Source organism: Lolium rigidum, chromosome 1, assembly GCF_022539505.1.
Source record: "Lolium rigidum isolate FL_2022 chromosome 1, APGP_CSIRO_Lrig_0.1, whole genome shotgun sequence".
NCBI classification, from domain to species: Eukaryota; Viridiplantae; Streptophyta; class Magnoliopsida; order Poales; family Poaceae; genus Lolium; species Lolium rigidum.
In genome coordinates, this window is record NC_061508.1 from 308,788,482 (window position 1) to 308,805,970 (window position 17,489).

Here is a 17,489-nt window from a genome sequence, read left to right on the forward strand (position 1 = left end):
TATTGCACGATGTGAGCAAGATTCTCCCGTAAAACTAATTTTAAAACATTTTATATTTTAAATAGAAAATCCAAATTAAGATTCGCTTTCATCAATAAATCAGTATCGATGTTTTTTCGGCAACTTTTTTTTAAATAGAAAATCTAAATTAAGATCCAAAACTAGCACCCATGTTTTTTCGGCAACTTTTTTTTGCAGGTTAAAAGTATTCAACCCTTCATATGTGATTTTAAGTTTTTAACGGTAAAATTAAAAGTTACAAACCCGAAAAGTTAGTTTTAAATGAAATATTTTGACAACTTTTTTTGGCACACAAGTTATCAACCCTCTAGCCGTTATTTATCAGCAGTAAAAGCGAGAATTTACCAACCCAAAAAGATAATTTTATTTAGAGTATTTTTGTGACTTTATTCGATCACAAATTATCAATACTTTGCCGTTATTTATCAACGGTAATGTGAAAAAATACCATCCTAAAAAGTTAGTTTATTTAAAATATTTTGTATACTTTTTTAGCTCATGAGGTATCAACCGCACTACCCGCTATTTATTAACAGTAAATGTGAAACACTTACCAACCCCAAAAGTTAATTCTATTTAGAATATTTAGCAATTTCTTTAGCTTACTAGTTATGAACCCATTTGCCGATTATTTAATAATGGTAAATGCGAAAAATACCAATCCTAAAAAGCTAGTTTTACTTAAAATATTTTGTAGACTTTCTTAGCTTACGAGTTATCAACGGCACTGCCCGTTATTTATCTAAGATAAATGCGACACACTTACTAACCCTAAAAAAATTATTTAGAAAATTTAGCAACTTTTTATCTTACAAGTTATCAACCCATTTGCCTGTTATTTATCAACAATAAATATGAAAAAATACCAACTCTAAAAATTAGTTTTATTTAGAATATTTCGTAAAAAAAATTAGCTGACTGAGTTATCAACCACACTGCTCGTTATTTATCAATGGTAAATGTGAAACACTTACCAACCCTAAAAAGTTAGTTTTATTTAGAAGATTTAGCGATTTTTTTAGATTACAAGTTATTAACCCATTTTCCTGTTATTTATCAATGGTAAATGTGAAAAATACCAACCCTAAAAAGTTGGTTTTATTTAAAATATTTAGTAGACTTTTTTAACTCATGAGTTATCAACCGCATTGCCTATTATTTATCAATGGTAAATGTGAAACACTTAGCAACCCTAAAAAGTTAGTTCTATTTAGAATATTTAGCAACTTTTTCTAACTTACAAGTTATTAACCCATTTCCCCCTCATTTATCAACGGTAAATGTGAATTCTTGCCAACCTAAAAGTTGATTTCATTTAAAATATTTTATCTGACATAAAAACATAAGCGGTATTATATTTTTAAAATAATAGTGCTAGTTGAAAGTGGTAGCTAGCTCATTTTTGTTGAAAGTGATTTCCCTTATTTTTTCCCGCAAAGCACCACCGTCCCAAAACAAAAAAAGGAATAAGAAACATTGACAACACTTTTTAACATTGTCATTTGAGAACAAAATTATGAGTTCACTTGAGTTAAAAGTAATATTTATTTGAATTGCATGTGGTAGTTCATTACAGTTGCAAGTGATTTCCCCCACCAGATAACCCCCCCCCCCACCCACCCACACACATATAAAAGTAATAATAAAAAAGAAAAAGGGGGATTGAGAAAAGAGAATTGAAAACCCGAAAGAAAATCATCGTGCCTAATAAACAGAAACTAAAGAGCGAGAGAAAAAAGAGAAAAGAGAAAAGAAAACGGAATAATTAAACGCATGCCTGCGATGCAGTGTCTCACCCATAAAATAAAAGTTGGGCCCGTACCTGACCCATGCAATGTCATACCTTACACCCATGTAGTGCCAAAAGAAAACAGCACCTCCATACGGTATCACGGGCCACATACACATTAGTATTATGTAATCACAAAATAACAAAAATAAGTGTGTGCACGCTTCGTGTCATGGAAAGGAAATTGTCTCGCATTGTCGCGTGAGCTCTACCACGTAGTGCAACCGTGTGCGCGGTTCTTCGCCAAGGAGGAATTTCGCCTAGACAATGTCTAGGTGGAGGTGAGTGACACTCAACTTGCCACCGTTGACTGATTGCGGTTTCGCCCCAAGATGCACAAATTAACTGTGATGACATAGTGAAGGTCCCCCAAAACGAGGGTCCAACTTGGGTAGGATCAAATCTTGGAGATGTGATCATTTTTTGAAATCAAAAAATATGTTCAGATATTCTAAAAAAATTGATAATAAACATCTTTGATATGTGGGCAACCTCTAGAAAATCTTCAAATTGAAATACACTACTAGAACCAGAAAAGATAAAATAGGTGTATCATATAATTTTCTGATTTTTTATCGCTTAAAAGAAAATTGTTCCGAGCTGATCCTATGACCGCACCTAATAGAACGATCCTTCACAAGTCCACCCACCCCCGCCCCAAAGGAGGAACCACGCGTCATTTAGTCACCGCCGCCCATTAAATATCATTTCAGAAAATCGTGCGGGAAGCACGTTATCAGCAACCTAAAACCTTGATGTTATGATGAATCATCTATGTAGTAAAAAAATCATTTCAGAAAGGAAAAAACGTTATTGAACACAAATTCTAGACCTTTTTATTTGATGAAAATGTTCCTTTTACAACGCACACACGACTTGGAAATTAACACGTAGGAGTACGTATTAACGTGGTGGTGATGATCATGCGTACTGTATGAGAATGTTCCTTTTACAATGCACGCAGCCACACACATGACACATCTATGCAAGCACGAGCTTGGTAGGCTGCTCGATGACTGACTGATCAGGCGCAGGTGAAGCCTTTGGGCACCTTGCAGCCGCAGTAGTTGAGCAGCAGGGTGAGGTCGACGTCGATGTCGAGGTTGATGCCGAGGACGTTGGCGTTGATGGCGAGGCAGACGCAGGCGGCGGCGTCCAGGTCGACGAGGCCGGAGATGAGGGAGCAGCAGGGCTGCTTGGGCGGCTGCGGCCCCAGCACCACGTGGATCAGCCCGTCCAGCACGTCGGCGCACACCGCCAGCTTCACGGCGTTCACCGGGCACTTTCCCGCCGGAGACGGGCACGGGTGGCCGTTACACGCCTCTGCCGGCCGCGCGCCCAGGCACAGCAGGGCCACGACCACCGCAACTACGGCGATGCTGCTCGTCGTCTTGGATGCCGCCATTGCTCGATCTAGCTACCTCGCTAGCTCTAGTGTACGTGCGTGTGTAGCTGTAATGTTAGCTTTGCTTTGGCTGTGTCAGTGTGGGTACGTATATGGATGAGATTTAGAGGGTATTTATAGGGGACTGATGTTCATACATGGGCATGCGATTTGTCTTTTCTGTTGGGTTGGGGCAATCAATGATTTGCATACTGAAGTGACATGTTTGTACGATCGAACTGCAAAAAAATGATACGGTGTGCGAAAAGAAGGAGCCAATTCATCCAAACTGGGTATATTCAAATGGGCCGGCCGTCACGTGAAGACCCATAGCGAAGTATGCACTTCATAGAAAATCCTGGAATATACAATCAGACTAGCTAGTTGCGTGCAAAACAATTTCTGGGAGCAAAACATACAAGCACCCGTGAACCTTCCGCCGGCCAATCAATGTCAAAATCAGATGACATGTAATACTAATAGCACAAAGACGTCGATCCAATTCGCATCAAACTACGACACGCCTTCTAAATCTTATTTTGACATGCAATCGAGGTGCTACCAAAGGGTTCAGGTGACAATTGCGGCGTCGTGTTCCATGACCACTACTTGTCCTTCACGGAAGAATATTATGAGCCGACTGATTTCCTTTCGGTGTAATGAGCGCGCGGGCATTTTTTGGAAAAAATTAGTTGGCTATTTTTATCTTCCCTGCAACTGGACTTTTAATTAAACCTGTTGTTGCTTCAGAAAGACGTTTTTTTAAACATGCAATTGCATTTATTTATTTTAAATTTATGAAACTGACTTATTTTTACAGTTGGCTAATCAATTTCGAAAAATCTGTTGAACTCATTATCTGCATATACTAGGGCTTATTCATGCAAACGAGAAGAACACTACTTAGTTATACAACTTTTTGCCTTGGCGGCATATAACCGGCAAATCAGGCATATATATCTCGTACAATAGGAGATACAAATAATTTTTGAATTACAAGCATGACATGAAAATTCAATTCGGCTCCCGAGTGCGTATGATCCCTCTACCAAAAAATTATATTTCGAAGTACCGAAAAATTTGGACACAAATTTCTACATGTACATCTCTATAATATATGTGTGTTCGTCATGTTTTACGAAAAACCAATATTTTGTAGTCTATGTAAAAAAAGAGAAAGTTTATCTTGTGAAAAGTATTTTTTTAGCACTGAATTTTGTCTTTTTTACACACATCATATGATAAGTCAATTTTTCATGAAACGACTTTGTGAGCATGTAGCACGTGAAGATATACATGCAAACTTTTTGTTTCAATTTTTTTAAATTTAAAATATGTGTAAGATGCATTTCAAAATATAGGAAGCATATGCTCCCATGTTCCAAAACACTACTCACTGAATGACGCAGGCACAATCTCACTCTTCATCAAATATCTGGTATTGCAACACGGTGATTCCAGCTAGTTGTTGCAATCAAACAACGAGAGATTAGGAGGAGGGTGTCTCCCCCACTACAAGAAAAGAAGCATGTAAAGGCGCTAGCCCTGGGACGCTTTTATTTTTGTCGCGACATCCACATTAGAGAGGTGTGTTGGGACATTTGTTGATACGCAGAACTAATCGTCACTACTTATGTATGCATTTGACTATTAACAATTGTTTCAGATTTTTTACTTTCAAATTTTGTATTTTTGTTGGCCAAAATTGTGCTCTGCCTTGCTTGGTCACAACATGGACAGTTGAGCTTGACTTTTTTTCGATATGGGAGAATCGCTCCGGCCTCTGCATCACATATGAACCATGAGCTTGACAGTTGAGCTTGACTGAAGACAAGCAGCTGCACATGGCTGGAGTAGGTACCACATGACAGGAGTTTGTACTGTTGTATTTGTGCCATGGCTGCTGTTTGTATGAGAACAAATGCAAGTATTGGTTGCGAATGAATTGCATACTAGTATACTACTTGCAGACATAACTCTATTTCATCTAATTACAACCAATTTTCTTGCTCTTATTTTCTCCTCGAGAATACACCCTTGAACGGTTCTGCAGATCATGGTTTAAGAGGATGGCCAGTCAACACATATGAACCATGAGCTTTAGGTACCACTGAGACTACAACGGTTCTGCGGATTATCCAATGTCAGCCTTGTTACCCAACTTTTGTTCATCCAAATACAACCGATTTTATTGCTCCGGTGGTCCAAGCAGATGACCAGCCAACAGATCTGAATGTGAGCTTGATGATGTGCCATGTTTTCTGCAGATGTACTAATGTACCCAACGTGAGACTTGTGATATTTTTGTCTGTCTATCTTTAGTACAAGCCATGGGATCCCGGGTATTGGCTCGATTATTGTCTTGCATTTTTCAGTGTGAAATTAGGGATCAGTATGTCTCTCTTTTGTCTATCTTAAATTCTTAACTAACTTATGTCATTTTTCGGTGTAAAGAAAAGTTGTACATACCAGTATTTATCTCCTTTTTTTCATCTTTATTAAGTTTGTAAACTAATTTCTGTTTACAGCACAAGAGAAAAAAAAAACTAGCATCCCTAAAGAAAGCACATGCAGACCGAAAGCTCCCATACTTGTCGTTCGGTACGTCAAACAAATTGGTCACCCATCATGTATCATCCAAACTCTTTTACCTGACCTATATATGACCTATCTAATCTTCCATTTGTGTGATTCAAAACTTACAGCCCGCCACTCCAAATATGAGTCCTCAGCGAAAAAAACTCTAACTGAGAGTCATGAAATGAACATGAATGTCCAAAAATCTCGAGGAAGCAGCCTCCAGTACAGTGTTGCAACAAAAGAGTTCAGCATGTAATACACTGTGTGTTACTATCTGCTACAACCCTTTAACGGAAGGGCCACCACGCTAGTTCGTGGCTCAGCAGATCAGTTGATGTCGATACTATACGACTAAACTGAAACAGCAAGACACAAATCATAAACTGGAGAATCACCTTACTGGACATAATTTTGGGAAGAAAGCGGATAGATTCAGCAGTTGATATTCTAATCATCTTGATTTCTGAACTACTACAAACTCTATCAGAGATACTCAAAAGAAAACACTGAAGTGCAAGCTAACGAACAGTGATCGGCTCATATTCTAACCATCTGCAGTACTGAACTAAAGGATACTTCCAAGAAACCGGAACTGCTAAGGAGCTGGGATAGGCTCAGTGGCCACATGCATAAGAATCAGAGGGAGTCCCTTTTCAGAGTGATGGGCTCGCTGCAGTCGCTAGGCCAGGCGATGACGCCGAGCTGCTTAAGGACGTCCTCCTTGGTGAAGAAGCCCATGGAGCGCAGCTGCATCGCCTCCTTGCTCCGCCAGGTGCCGCCGTTCTGCTCGGAGATGAGCACCGCGCAAGACATGGTCTTCCAGATGTCGGCGGGCTCCCCGTGGCGCCCGCCCATGATCAGGGAGATGACCCTCGAGCTTTCGTCCATCGTCCTTGCCGTGTCCCGCGCGAGCTGGAACAAGCTGTCCAGGAGCGACTCCTTGCCCACGCGGCGGCGGAGGTCCTTGAGGCGCTTCTGGCCGCTGACCACGCTCGCGTAGTAGCCGTCGTCGTCGTTGTCGTGGTCGCGGCTAGTCGGTGGCGTCAGGCCATGGAGGTCGTTGGCCCAGGCGTGCCAGGCTCCGTCGTGGCTGGCGAACTGGGGGACGTGAAGGTTGTCGCCATGCAGCGCGACGGTGATCTTGTCGGAGCCGCGCCCTTCCAGGTGAAGGTGGCCAATACGCTCCGGCTCCGGTGCGGCGTCGCTGGTACTGCAAGGAATGAAAACAGAGAGAGAGAGAATGAGAGATCTAAAACGCTGTTCAGTTCACAAGAACGTATGAGTAAATTGCTGTATTGAGTAGGAAAAGATGGAGGCTAGATTACTCGGCCGGATCAGAAGGATGCACGCTAGGGCTAGACACCACCACCATCGGGAAGCTGGCCAGTAGGAGCACCACTACCATCATCGAAAGCTTTGGAAGAGACGACATTGTTGATTGTTTGAGTTTGTGTTGCTAGACGACTACTCTACTTCTTATAAATATGAAGCCCAGGAAGCAGCAGTGTAGGTAGTTCATGCCATCTGAATGCTACATTTCAGTACCGACGATGTGACGATGAAAGGAAGTGGGCACTACCAGTAGTACTAGGCTGCTCACGAGACAAGTTCCGGTGCTGCGGACCGTCCTTGTAGTTCATGCCAACCGTATGCAATATTTCACGCTTATGTCAATTTTGATTCACCTGCTTTTTCTCTTATTTCAAGCCGATCTTTCCGTCCTTGTAGTTTATGACTTTTTGTCTCAGACTGCTTTCCCATCTCCTTCCCGGACCATGTGACAAACTTTTGACTGTCAAGATAGTACTGATGGACGACCCTTCTCAGAACTTCTTCACGGGAAGCACGGAGGAGAAAGATAGAATGGAACTTTGGATTTTGGCTCCCGGGGTAAACTGAGATTTAGCTTAGAGCTTAGTAGAATTTCTAACCGGGCCAGCCCAGTAAAATAGGTAAAGCTTACCGTGAGGTTGGATCCCTCAACCTCCAGCATATGTGTCAACTACACAAGCCACCAGGATGCATATGCTAGTTGCTAACTTGCTAGATAGTTGATCAAAACTTATTACATTATATGATGCCGCGTCTTTTTCTATTTTTTCCATGTTTTTTTGCTTTTTTTTGTTTCTTTTGACTTGTGCATAACTAACTACTTAAGTTGGATATGCACAAGGTTTATGACCGTGTTGAGTGAATTTTCCTTATAAATATGATAAGAAGGTTGGGCTTTGATGAAATATAGATCTCTTTGATGATGGCGTGTGTAAATTTTGTCGGTTGATGGCTTCGTTAATTTAAAGTTGGGCTCAGTTCGAGCCTTCCGTCTAAATTTTGTCCATTATCGAGTGAGATTCAATTCAGTACCGATGATGTGACGATGAACAGAAGTGGGCACGACCAGTGGTACTAGGCTGCTCACGACACCGGTGCTACAGACCGTCCTTGTAGTTCATGCCAATCGTATGCAATATTCCTAGCTTATGTCAATTTAATTCACCTGTTTTTGACTTTTTTCTCATCTTCCAAGTCGATCTTCTGTCCGTTTGAATGTCCACAGCCAGATGACTTTGTTTCAGACTGCTTTCCCATCTCCTTTTCCGGGTCATGTGACAAATTTTTGACTCTCAAGATACTGATGGACGACCCTTCTCAGAGCTTCTTCGCGTGAAACACGGAGGAGAAAGGCTCCTGGGCTTTAGTTGGTGCGGAGTTTTCAAATGTCGTAGATGATGATTAGGAAATTAGAAAAATGTAGAAACATGCAATATGTGCTTCTACATATCTACAAAAAATTTAAAATAATGTTACATTTCAAGCCACGGGAAAATTATTGTGGCTCTACAAGGGAATAAACAGTCTAGTTTGCTCCCACATTTGTTTTCCACAGGTGAAGTTCAGAATCCTACCTTTCAGGGTGAAAACCCAAGATCTGGCCTTAACTGGTTGTGCCTGACAATGACCTTGTTGGAGGCATTGTTTTGAAAGCGGGGACTATCTTCAGGGTGAAAACCTAAGATCTTTGATCAGACGACGACGGTGTTAGAGCACTGTTCCCTTCTTAGAGGCGTCGCTTTTGGAGAATCTGTATTTCAGGTGTTGTCTTGGTGGTGGATGTATTGCTGTTGTTAGGCCCGAGATACTGTAGCGGACTTTTGTTTCTTAGTTTTCTTTTCTTTTTTTGGCTGTGTGCATCCGTAGTACCATTAGGATGGTGCGTTGTTGCAGAGGCTGGATGTAATTGATATCTTTTGATATTAATATATTCCCTTTATCTAAAAATTTCGTATATTGTGAGGAATTTATTAGTATAAACAACTCACACGGTGAATACTAAAGGACAAAGCGGTCCTATACAAATATGTGAGCCTCAATCAAAATGTAGAAGCAAAAACCATGTTCACTAAGGATTACTACTTCTTGGAACATATATATGCAGTGAATTAATATCAAGTTATCTGATGAAAATAGCATATCTTTTGCTTTATTAGGCTAAGTCATGGAGATGTAGTCAAGAAACATCAGAGCAGAGATGAAACTACTCTGTGACATATTCTTGGAATAAGAGATAGAGCACAACTGTTTTGTGTTACTGATTCAAAACATTCTAAGAAAAAAGAAAATAACTACAGACGAGCATGCCCAGACTTCAATCTTCACATTTACCTGATAGCAATGTACTTTCTTTAAATAAAAAAAGCAATGTACTTGCTGATAAATATGTAATGAAATAAAAACACTGAAACAAAACAAAAAAGTGACAATATGATAGTACTATTCTGCATCTCAATAGAAAGTTAGGAAAATTATGATAGATAATCTGACAGCCATATACCAAGAATCCAAGATAACTACCTAATAATAAGTCTAGATTACCAGGGAGCACATCATCATTGATAGCAACAGAAATACCTTGTGATACATATTCCAAACCGGTGAACTCTGATTGCTAGCGCAACAGGCATCACGAAACAAAGGCCAACATGGCAATCAGCTTCTTAATAACAGAAGGGCAGCTCTTGCTCAGACAATTGAAGCCGTCACTGTCTACAAAAGCTCGAAGGTTTGTCGGGGAGCCGAGAAAACTTAAGCATGCTTTGCTTAGGCCGTCGCAGTGGTGCTGCTCGGCCAGCTCCAGGATAATCCCCACCTTGTCCACGTCGATGTGCTTGCATAGCTTATCCTCGCAGATACTCTTCAGCCTCTCCATGTTGTACCTGTCCGCGGCAACAAGCAGATGCTGGAACATGGCCTCGTCTTCTTCATCTTCCTCTGTCGCCCATGCTAAGGAGTCCGTGTATGCAAAACCGAGCAACGCCTTGAACACCTGGGCATCCATGTCGTGTATGTGCACTGTGTTGCCCTCCTTCATGCCGCCAAAGAGCATCGCGCTGAAGACCGGCGACCGGGCGGCGAGCAGGCACCGGTGCGCTGCGAAGGTCTCGCCGGCAACCTCAAAAACCACGTCGGCGCCCTTCTCGCTCCTAAGGAGGTCGCCAAGGTGCTGGTGAAGGTCAGATGGTTCCACAGAGACGAAGGTTGGAGGAGTGCTCTCGGGCAGATCCTCAGCCTGGTAATCGCTGATGACGACGATATCGCATCTGACCGTGAAAGAATCATCATGGAGATGCTCCGACTCCTCCAGGTCTTCCCTTTTGACGAAACTACTAGTCCCCCAGCCCTGCAGACAAGTGTAGTTGTTTACCGTTACGGATGATCCTAGTGATGGAGCTTGGCCCTTGACCTCGCCGGCGAAAGAGAACTTCTGTTGCGCCTTCACCGCCTTGAAAACACTGTCCTCGAGAACAAGGAACAGGGATATGTAGTCCTCGTCCTCAGCGGTGCAGCCGTTGGGGTAGTAATCGATGTGCCATCGATGTCCGCCAAGGTCGAAAGAGCGGGATTCGATCTTCTGTCCGGTGGGGACGTCCTTGGTGAAGGAGTAGCCGTCGATCTTCAGCAGGTGGTGCCCGCTCCACGTAGGGGCGACGATGGCGGAGGCGGACGACATGGTGAGCCTACTGACGGAGATGGGATTTGTAGCTTGTCTGCCGCAGATCAGTCGCTAATTCCGGCGGCAGTGCTGCTATTAGTATGGTATGGCTAGCGCAGAATGGAGAAATGTTCCTTTTGTCTTTGAGATGAAGAATGGGGATAGGAGCATAATGGAGGCGACTGAACGATCTTACTTGCTCCTACTGCAACTTGTTTATATTTGAGTGGAATCATCTCAAGCCATGACTTTCTTTTTTTAAAAGGGAAAATCATGTGGGAGGGAGGAGCATTAATGGGCTCATTACTGCTGGAGAGTGGAGAGGCAATCTAGCTGGCGTATCATTAAGAAATGGTTTTGTTAGTTCCAACTACTAGCCACTTGGTGCTCAATCAAGTGCTATACCTTTCGATTACATCATGATTCGTGTATATGAGTTGCAAATTGAATTGCAACTATTTTTTTTTGTGACTCCGCCTTGAAGAGCTTGATGCCGGCGGCCGAAATGTTTTGTTTCCTCTGTTTCCGAAATGGTGCTTCTGCTGAAAGAAAGTTTCGATCATGGCGGTGGTGCTCCTGCTGGCTAGCCTCGTGATGGTGGAGGTGGTGGTGTCTAGCGTGGATCCTCTGTAGCCGGCCCAGTAAAGCTTCAACATACTAGTCTTGTACTCATACATCATTTTGAGCAGCGTTATTACTAATCTCACTATACCTCTGTCTCAGTTTCATCCTTTCCCGTACCAGCGAGGCAGCGACACCGCACCGGAGCGCACTGGCCACCTCCACCTGGCAGGCCGCGGCTCCGACAAGATCACCGTCGCCCTGCACGGCGACAACCTTCACGTCCCCCGGTTTGCCAGCCACGACGGAGCCTGGCACGCCTGGGCCGACGACCTCCACGGCCTGACGCCCCCGACGCCGACGAGCGATGACGACGGCTACTACGCCAGCGTCGTCAGCAGCCACAAGCGCCTCAAGGACCTCCAACGCCGCGTCGTCAAGGAGTCGCTCCTGGACGGCCTGTTCCAGCTCGCGCGGGACACGGCGAGGACGCTGGACGACAACTCGAGGATCATCTCCCTCATCCTGGACGGGCACCACGGGGAGCCCGTCAACATCTGGAAGACCATCGTCCTGTGCGGTGCTCATCTCGGTGCAGAACGGTGGCGCCTGGCGAAGCAAGGAGGCCGCGCAGCTGCGCTCCATGGGCTACTTCACCAAGGAGGACGTCCTCAAGGAGCTCGGCGTCATCGCCTGGCCTAACGACTGCAGTGAGCCCATCACTATCAAAAGGGATTCCCTCTGAACTCTGATTATGTATGTGCCTCGATCTGTCATCTGTGGACATTGAGCCGATCACTGTTCCTTCTATTTTCTTTCAAGTGTCTCTAATAGCTAGAGCTTGCTGTAGTTCAGTACTCCACATGATTAGAATATGAGATGTTGAATCGATCCACATTAATTCTTCCCGCAATTATGTTGAAACGAATTCAGAAGTTACTTACCCGCTACTCCTACTGTAACATACATGTGCACATGCATTCCTTTGACAATAATCCAGCGAATAACGGGATCCTGTGGCTTGTACTGAAGATAGCTAGATAAAAATATCAGAAGGCTGACACTGGATACATTAGGACAATCTGCATAAACCATGACACGTAAGCTCATGTTCCGATATGTTGACTGGCCATCTGCTTGGACCATCGGAGCAAGAAAATCGGTTGTATTTGGATGAACGAGAGTTGGGTAACAAGGCTGACATGGACACATTAGGATAATCTGCAGAACTGTTACTTGCATTTGTTCAGCAATTCATTCGCAACCAATACTTGCATTTGTTCTCATACAAACAGCAGCCATGGCACAAATACAACAGTGCAAACTCCTGTCATGGGCCAACTACTCCAGCCATGTGCAGCTGCTGGTCTTCAGTCAAGCTCAACTGTCCAAGTTGTGACCAAGCAGCTGATGTAGAGCACAATTTTATCCTCCAATTTTGGCCAACAACCGTACAAAATTTGGAAGCGGAAAATCTGAAACAATTGTTAATAGTCAAATGCATACCTTGGACATCAATCGAACAAAACAAAAGGTAATCCAGACTACGGTTAGTAGGTTGGTTGGTTGGTTGTGAGAATAGCTAATCCCTTCAGAAAGAAGAAAATATGAAGAATTTCAAAGCATCCAAGCGAAGTTCAATAAATATGGAGTTGTGCTTTCGCTTATGAGTTAAGCCATGAAGGATTAATATCATGAGAAGGTCAATAAGAGAGAAGAACTGAAGATATGGCTTCAATACAATATCAAAATGGACTCATATGTTGAGTTATGGTTGATCAAGGCTTAAAGCAAGCATTCGAGTGAAGAATTTATTATGCATATCAAGAGATCATGATAGAGCATGAAGATTACCATTTCATGACTCATGGTGAACCCCAACATTGGCCTTGAGAAAGTTGAGATTTTTGCGAGCATGGGATTGAGTGAAGAGTTCACTATTGTTTTCAAGACATCTTGTAATGAGAGGTGAAGCAAAGATACAAGGTTGACCAAAACAGAGTGCAAAGATTGGATTCTGGTTGATCAACACACAAAGCATAAATGATGTACCGCGTGGATTCAAATGTGATCTAGTGGTATGATAAGCAATTGTGAATTGCACTTTACGAACTAACTCATAATTTATGTGCTTGGTATTTCTATGCGAGTTAGGTATCTTTTCATGGGTTTGCATCAAAATAAATATTTCATATAACCCATGAGAGGAGAGCATAAAGTGGTGATGGTCATCGAGATTGAGAAGCGCAAGTTCAAAACCAACATATCGAATGGATCATATGCTTGGAAATTGTTGTTTGTTTGGTGATAATGGACACTTGAAGTGGTGATTAAATGAAGTTATCCTATAGTGAATTATCGAGAGCAAATTATGAGACTTCATCAAGAATCAATGATGAAGTAACGGGCTCCGACTTGAGGAAATAATAAACGTTGGTATCTATCCTAAATGCCAGTGCTGCTAAATAGTTTGATTGTTTTTTCAAAACCATTAAGCCACTTTAGACAACATTGGTTTTGATAAATACAAATCAAATAAATACAATTGCATGTTGCATACACATTAGAGATGTCCAAATGGTGGAGATTAAATTTATAAATGGGGATTAAATAAAAATAACAAACTAATTTATCCAGAAAAAAACAATCCGCTCGTTTCAAAAAAGGCAACCAGTCACCTTCTAAGAAGCAAAGCCAATTAAATCTGAGTCTTTTGGAGTTGGCTTGAGAGAAATTGTCTACAATTTTTTAAAGGAACCATGAGGTTTATTAATTGACATAAACAAATTACAATTGTTTACGATGAAACCCGACGTGTATGCCCGCGTGGAGTCACTGAAAACACCACTTGTACCACTCTAGCCTAATTGCGGTAAGACATGTGCCACACTATTGCTCACGTTTTTGGAAAAGGGGAAACACTCCGCTCTTCCATACCAAGAAAATAAAGCAAACTAATAAATATGAAGATTAATTATGTGAAAATGCTCTCATATTTTGGGATAATTATACATATTCATATGGTGCATCTTTCTCTATCGTTGCATGCAACGGTCGCATTAATTGGAGTACTTGATATCAGTTATTGACTTAAAATTAATATACTGCCCTTATAAAAAAAAACTGGTCCCAGGAGCCAAAACGCTGTGCTAGGTCAACCCCCTCTCTCTCCCTCACTGAACCATTCTATCTCTCTCCTCTGTGCTTCACGTGAAAAACTGAGAAAGGTCCTATCTCTATCTATCACTCAAAGTCAAAAGTTTATCACATGACCCCAAAGGAGATGCGAAAGCAGCCTCATACATGAGACGTCACGAAGCCATCTGGCAAAAAAAATTGTCTGAAAAGAGAAAACATAACCAGGTAACTAAGTCAAACCAACAAAAGTGTGAAATGTAACATACCATTGGCATGATCTACAAGGACCGTCCGTAGCACTGGAACTTCTCTCGTGAGCAGCCCCGTACTAGCTTGCCAGTACTGCACCGTAGTGCCCACTTCCCTTCATCTTCACTACTGAATCGCACCATACAGTTGGTATGAACCACCTACATCATTGCTTCATGGACTTATACAACAAGCCAGATTGCTCAATCGTCTAGCAACACAGACTTAAACAATCAACAATGTCTCTTCCAAAGGTTCCGACAATGGTGGTGGTGCTCCTACTGGCCAACCTCCTGGCGGTGTCCGGTGCTGATCCTTCTGAGCCATCCGAGTAAGCGTCCGTCTTTAGCTCATACATTCTTGCGAACAGGGTTGATAATCTAACAAACTCTCTTGTTTTCCTTCACTTCAAGTAGCAGCGACGGCGGGAGCGTGAGGCGGGCGACGTCAACAATAAACGACGCGATCAGCGAGGTCCAGAAGACCGACGACAGCGTGGGCGCAGCGTGGGGGAGCCACGGCGGGACGTTCCTGAGCGCCCGCCACGTTGCGCTCATCGAAAATTATGACACCATGTGCTGTGCCGTGCTCATCGCGCGGCAGAATGGCGGTGCCTGGCGGAGCAAGGAGGCGGTGAAGCTGCGCTCGATAGGCTTGTTCAGCGAGAAGGAAGTCCTTAACGAGGACGGCTACTACGCCAGCGTCGTCAGTGGCCACAAGCGCCTCAAGGACCTCCGCCGCGGCGACGGCTTGTTCCAACTCGCGGGGCAGGGGCACACGGCGTGGACGAGGGACCACCGCTCCAGCATCATCTCCCTCATCCTCGATGGGCACCGCGGGGAGCCCGCCGATATCTGGAACGGTGCTCATCTCCGCGCAGAACGGCGGCGCCTGGCGGAGCAAGGAGGCCGCGCAGCTGCGCTCCATGGGATACTTCACCAAGGAGGGCGTCCTCAAGGAGCTTCGCGTCATCGCCTGGCCTAACGACTGCAGTGAGCCCATCACTATCAAAAGGGATTCCCTCTGATTATGTATCTGCCTCGATTTGAATTTGACCTGACATTGAAGCGAAGCATATCACTGTTAACATCTCGCAGTCGACAACAAATTTTCAACATCAAAACTGAGGCTAGTAACTGAAGAAAGTGTACAAAAAAAAATGTTAAAAAATATAAATTTTATTTGCTAGTCCGCTAGCCGCGCCGTCGCCAAGCGTCCAAAGTCTTAAGTCGCGAAAATTCACGCGAGCGCACGCGCTATCTGATGTGTACTTCATCTTGGTACTACTATCTAGAAGATAACAAAATGCCCTCCTTATAAGGTGGTCATAACTTCTCTAGCCTAGCAAGGTGGGACTAAACATGGCAATGGTTCAACAGCCAAACAACCTACACTAGCTGGGTTTCACTATTGGGCCATGTTGTTCACTTGGGCCAAGCTAGTTTATCCATCGCTTGCATTATTGTTTGTCTGCCAGCAAGTAGTGTTGAAGCAGATGCATACTTTGAGAGCTGGTCCATGCATGCATTTTATATCCACGGTTCAGAGCCAAAGGTCAAATATTATTGCGGTTGTAAACTATAAGTGACCGACTACGTGATTTTTCAACTAGGTTTGTTACATGCCGGTAGCACTCTGTAGGCACCATTTGACATATCATTTGTTTTTTATTAGCTTAACAAATAATTAATTCTAATTAACTAAGTAGATCGCTGCTTTTTTAAATTGAATAATAGTAGTACTACCTATGATTTAAGGATTAAGGCATCCTCGTTTTACGTGCTTTTCGTTTGACTAAGAATTACTTTATAAATATATAAATATTGTTTGTATGAAATTAACATCATTAGAAAGTGCTTTTCAATACGAATCCAACGATACTAATTACATATAATATAACCAAGATTTTGTTGCTCAATTTTTATGGTCAAAGTTCGCCTTGGAATACGCGTGCGCCTTATTCTTTGGGACGGAGGTAGTATCATATAAGATCTGGGACGCATGGTGTTTTGGTACTAATTAAGCATCCTTCGTACAGTACTAATTAAGTAGCCTTATTATGCTCTCCCTCCGCATGCATGATTGTCGTCATACATGCCATCACCATGCACCCATTAATTCCTACTCCCACTTTCTTCCGGTTCTCTTGTGCCCACTGTTTCTATCCTAACTAGGAAATCAATTGAGAGGAGTTGCGAGATGGTGGTGATCCCCGTGTTTTCAGTTTAGACGCAATGTTCGACCTTGTCACCCTCGTCGCCCCCGCTAGGACCTACGATTGTGCCAAACCGTCGTTGGCTCACCGGCGGGCACCGCAAAGGCAACGTCATCATGCTCCCTTGCTCAAGTCGGAGTCAGAGCGTGTTTTGCAGCTGAATTATCACCTCATCAACCGCCGCCGACTACTCATCGGCCGCACCCTCGCATTTCCGCAGCTCAAGGACAAGCTCCTCATCCTCTCATCTATTTGTTTGATCCACATTTTATTCCCTCCCTGCAGAAAACTAGCTACTACATGTGCACCTCTCATCGAGTCTTCGCAAGCAAGGTTGACGAAAGCTAGCGGATTGCATGTGCCTAAACCACAATTACTTTATTATTTTGAGTGGTCTTAATAGTATTGTTATTTTTGCATGAAATGGTAGAATACTAGTTGTCGTTTTATGCGTCATTAGGCCGTCATGTGTTATGAGATCCTTCTTTTATGCCTGAATATGACTATTATACCTATTATTTCAAGCATCGTCTCATTGTCCGCATTATTATTAATTTTACGT

At 43.0% G+C, this 17,489-nt stretch overlaps 2 protein-coding genes and 1 long non-coding RNA gene across 3 annotated transcripts; all 3 read right to left on the reverse strand.

The window, feature by feature from the left end:
* Positions 1–2,834: 2,834 nt before the first annotated feature.
* LOC124684111 (lipid transfer protein EARLI 1-like) lies at positions 2,835–3,215 on the reverse strand. Its single transcript, XM_047218505.1, has one exon. The coding sequence runs from the start codon at positions 3,213–3,215 to the stop codon at positions 2,835–2,837; it is 381 nt and encodes a 126-aa protein (XP_047074461.1).
* Positions 3,216–9,616: 6,401 nt separating this feature from the next.
* On the reverse strand, positions 9,617–10,782 carry LOC124684112 (BTB/POZ and MATH domain-containing protein 1-like). The gene has a single exon (XM_047218506.1). It carries the CDS (start codon positions 10,780–10,782, stop codon positions 9,736–9,738), a length of 1,047 nt encoding a protein of 348 aa, XP_047074462.1. The 3' UTR covers positions 9,617–9,735.
* A 1,664-nt stretch (positions 10,783–12,446) lies between these two features.
* LOC124697583 lies at positions 12,447–15,361 on the reverse strand. The gene is made up of 2 exons (XR_007000812.1): positions 14,730–15,361; positions 12,447–12,800 (listed from the first exon to the last, which is right to left on the reverse strand). It is a non-coding gene; the product is annotated as an uncharacterized LOC124697583 (long non-coding RNA).
* Positions 15,362–17,489: the final 2,128 nt, after the last annotated feature.

Coding starts and splice junctions, on each gene's coding strand:
- LOC124684111 (XM_047218505.1), bottom strand. CDS start 3,215: ATGGCGGCATCCAAGACGACGAGCAGCATCGCCGTAGTTGCGGTGGTC.
- LOC124684112 (XM_047218506.1), bottom strand. CDS start 10,782: ATGTCGTCCGCCTCCGCCATCGTCGCCCCTACGTGGAGCGGGCACCAC.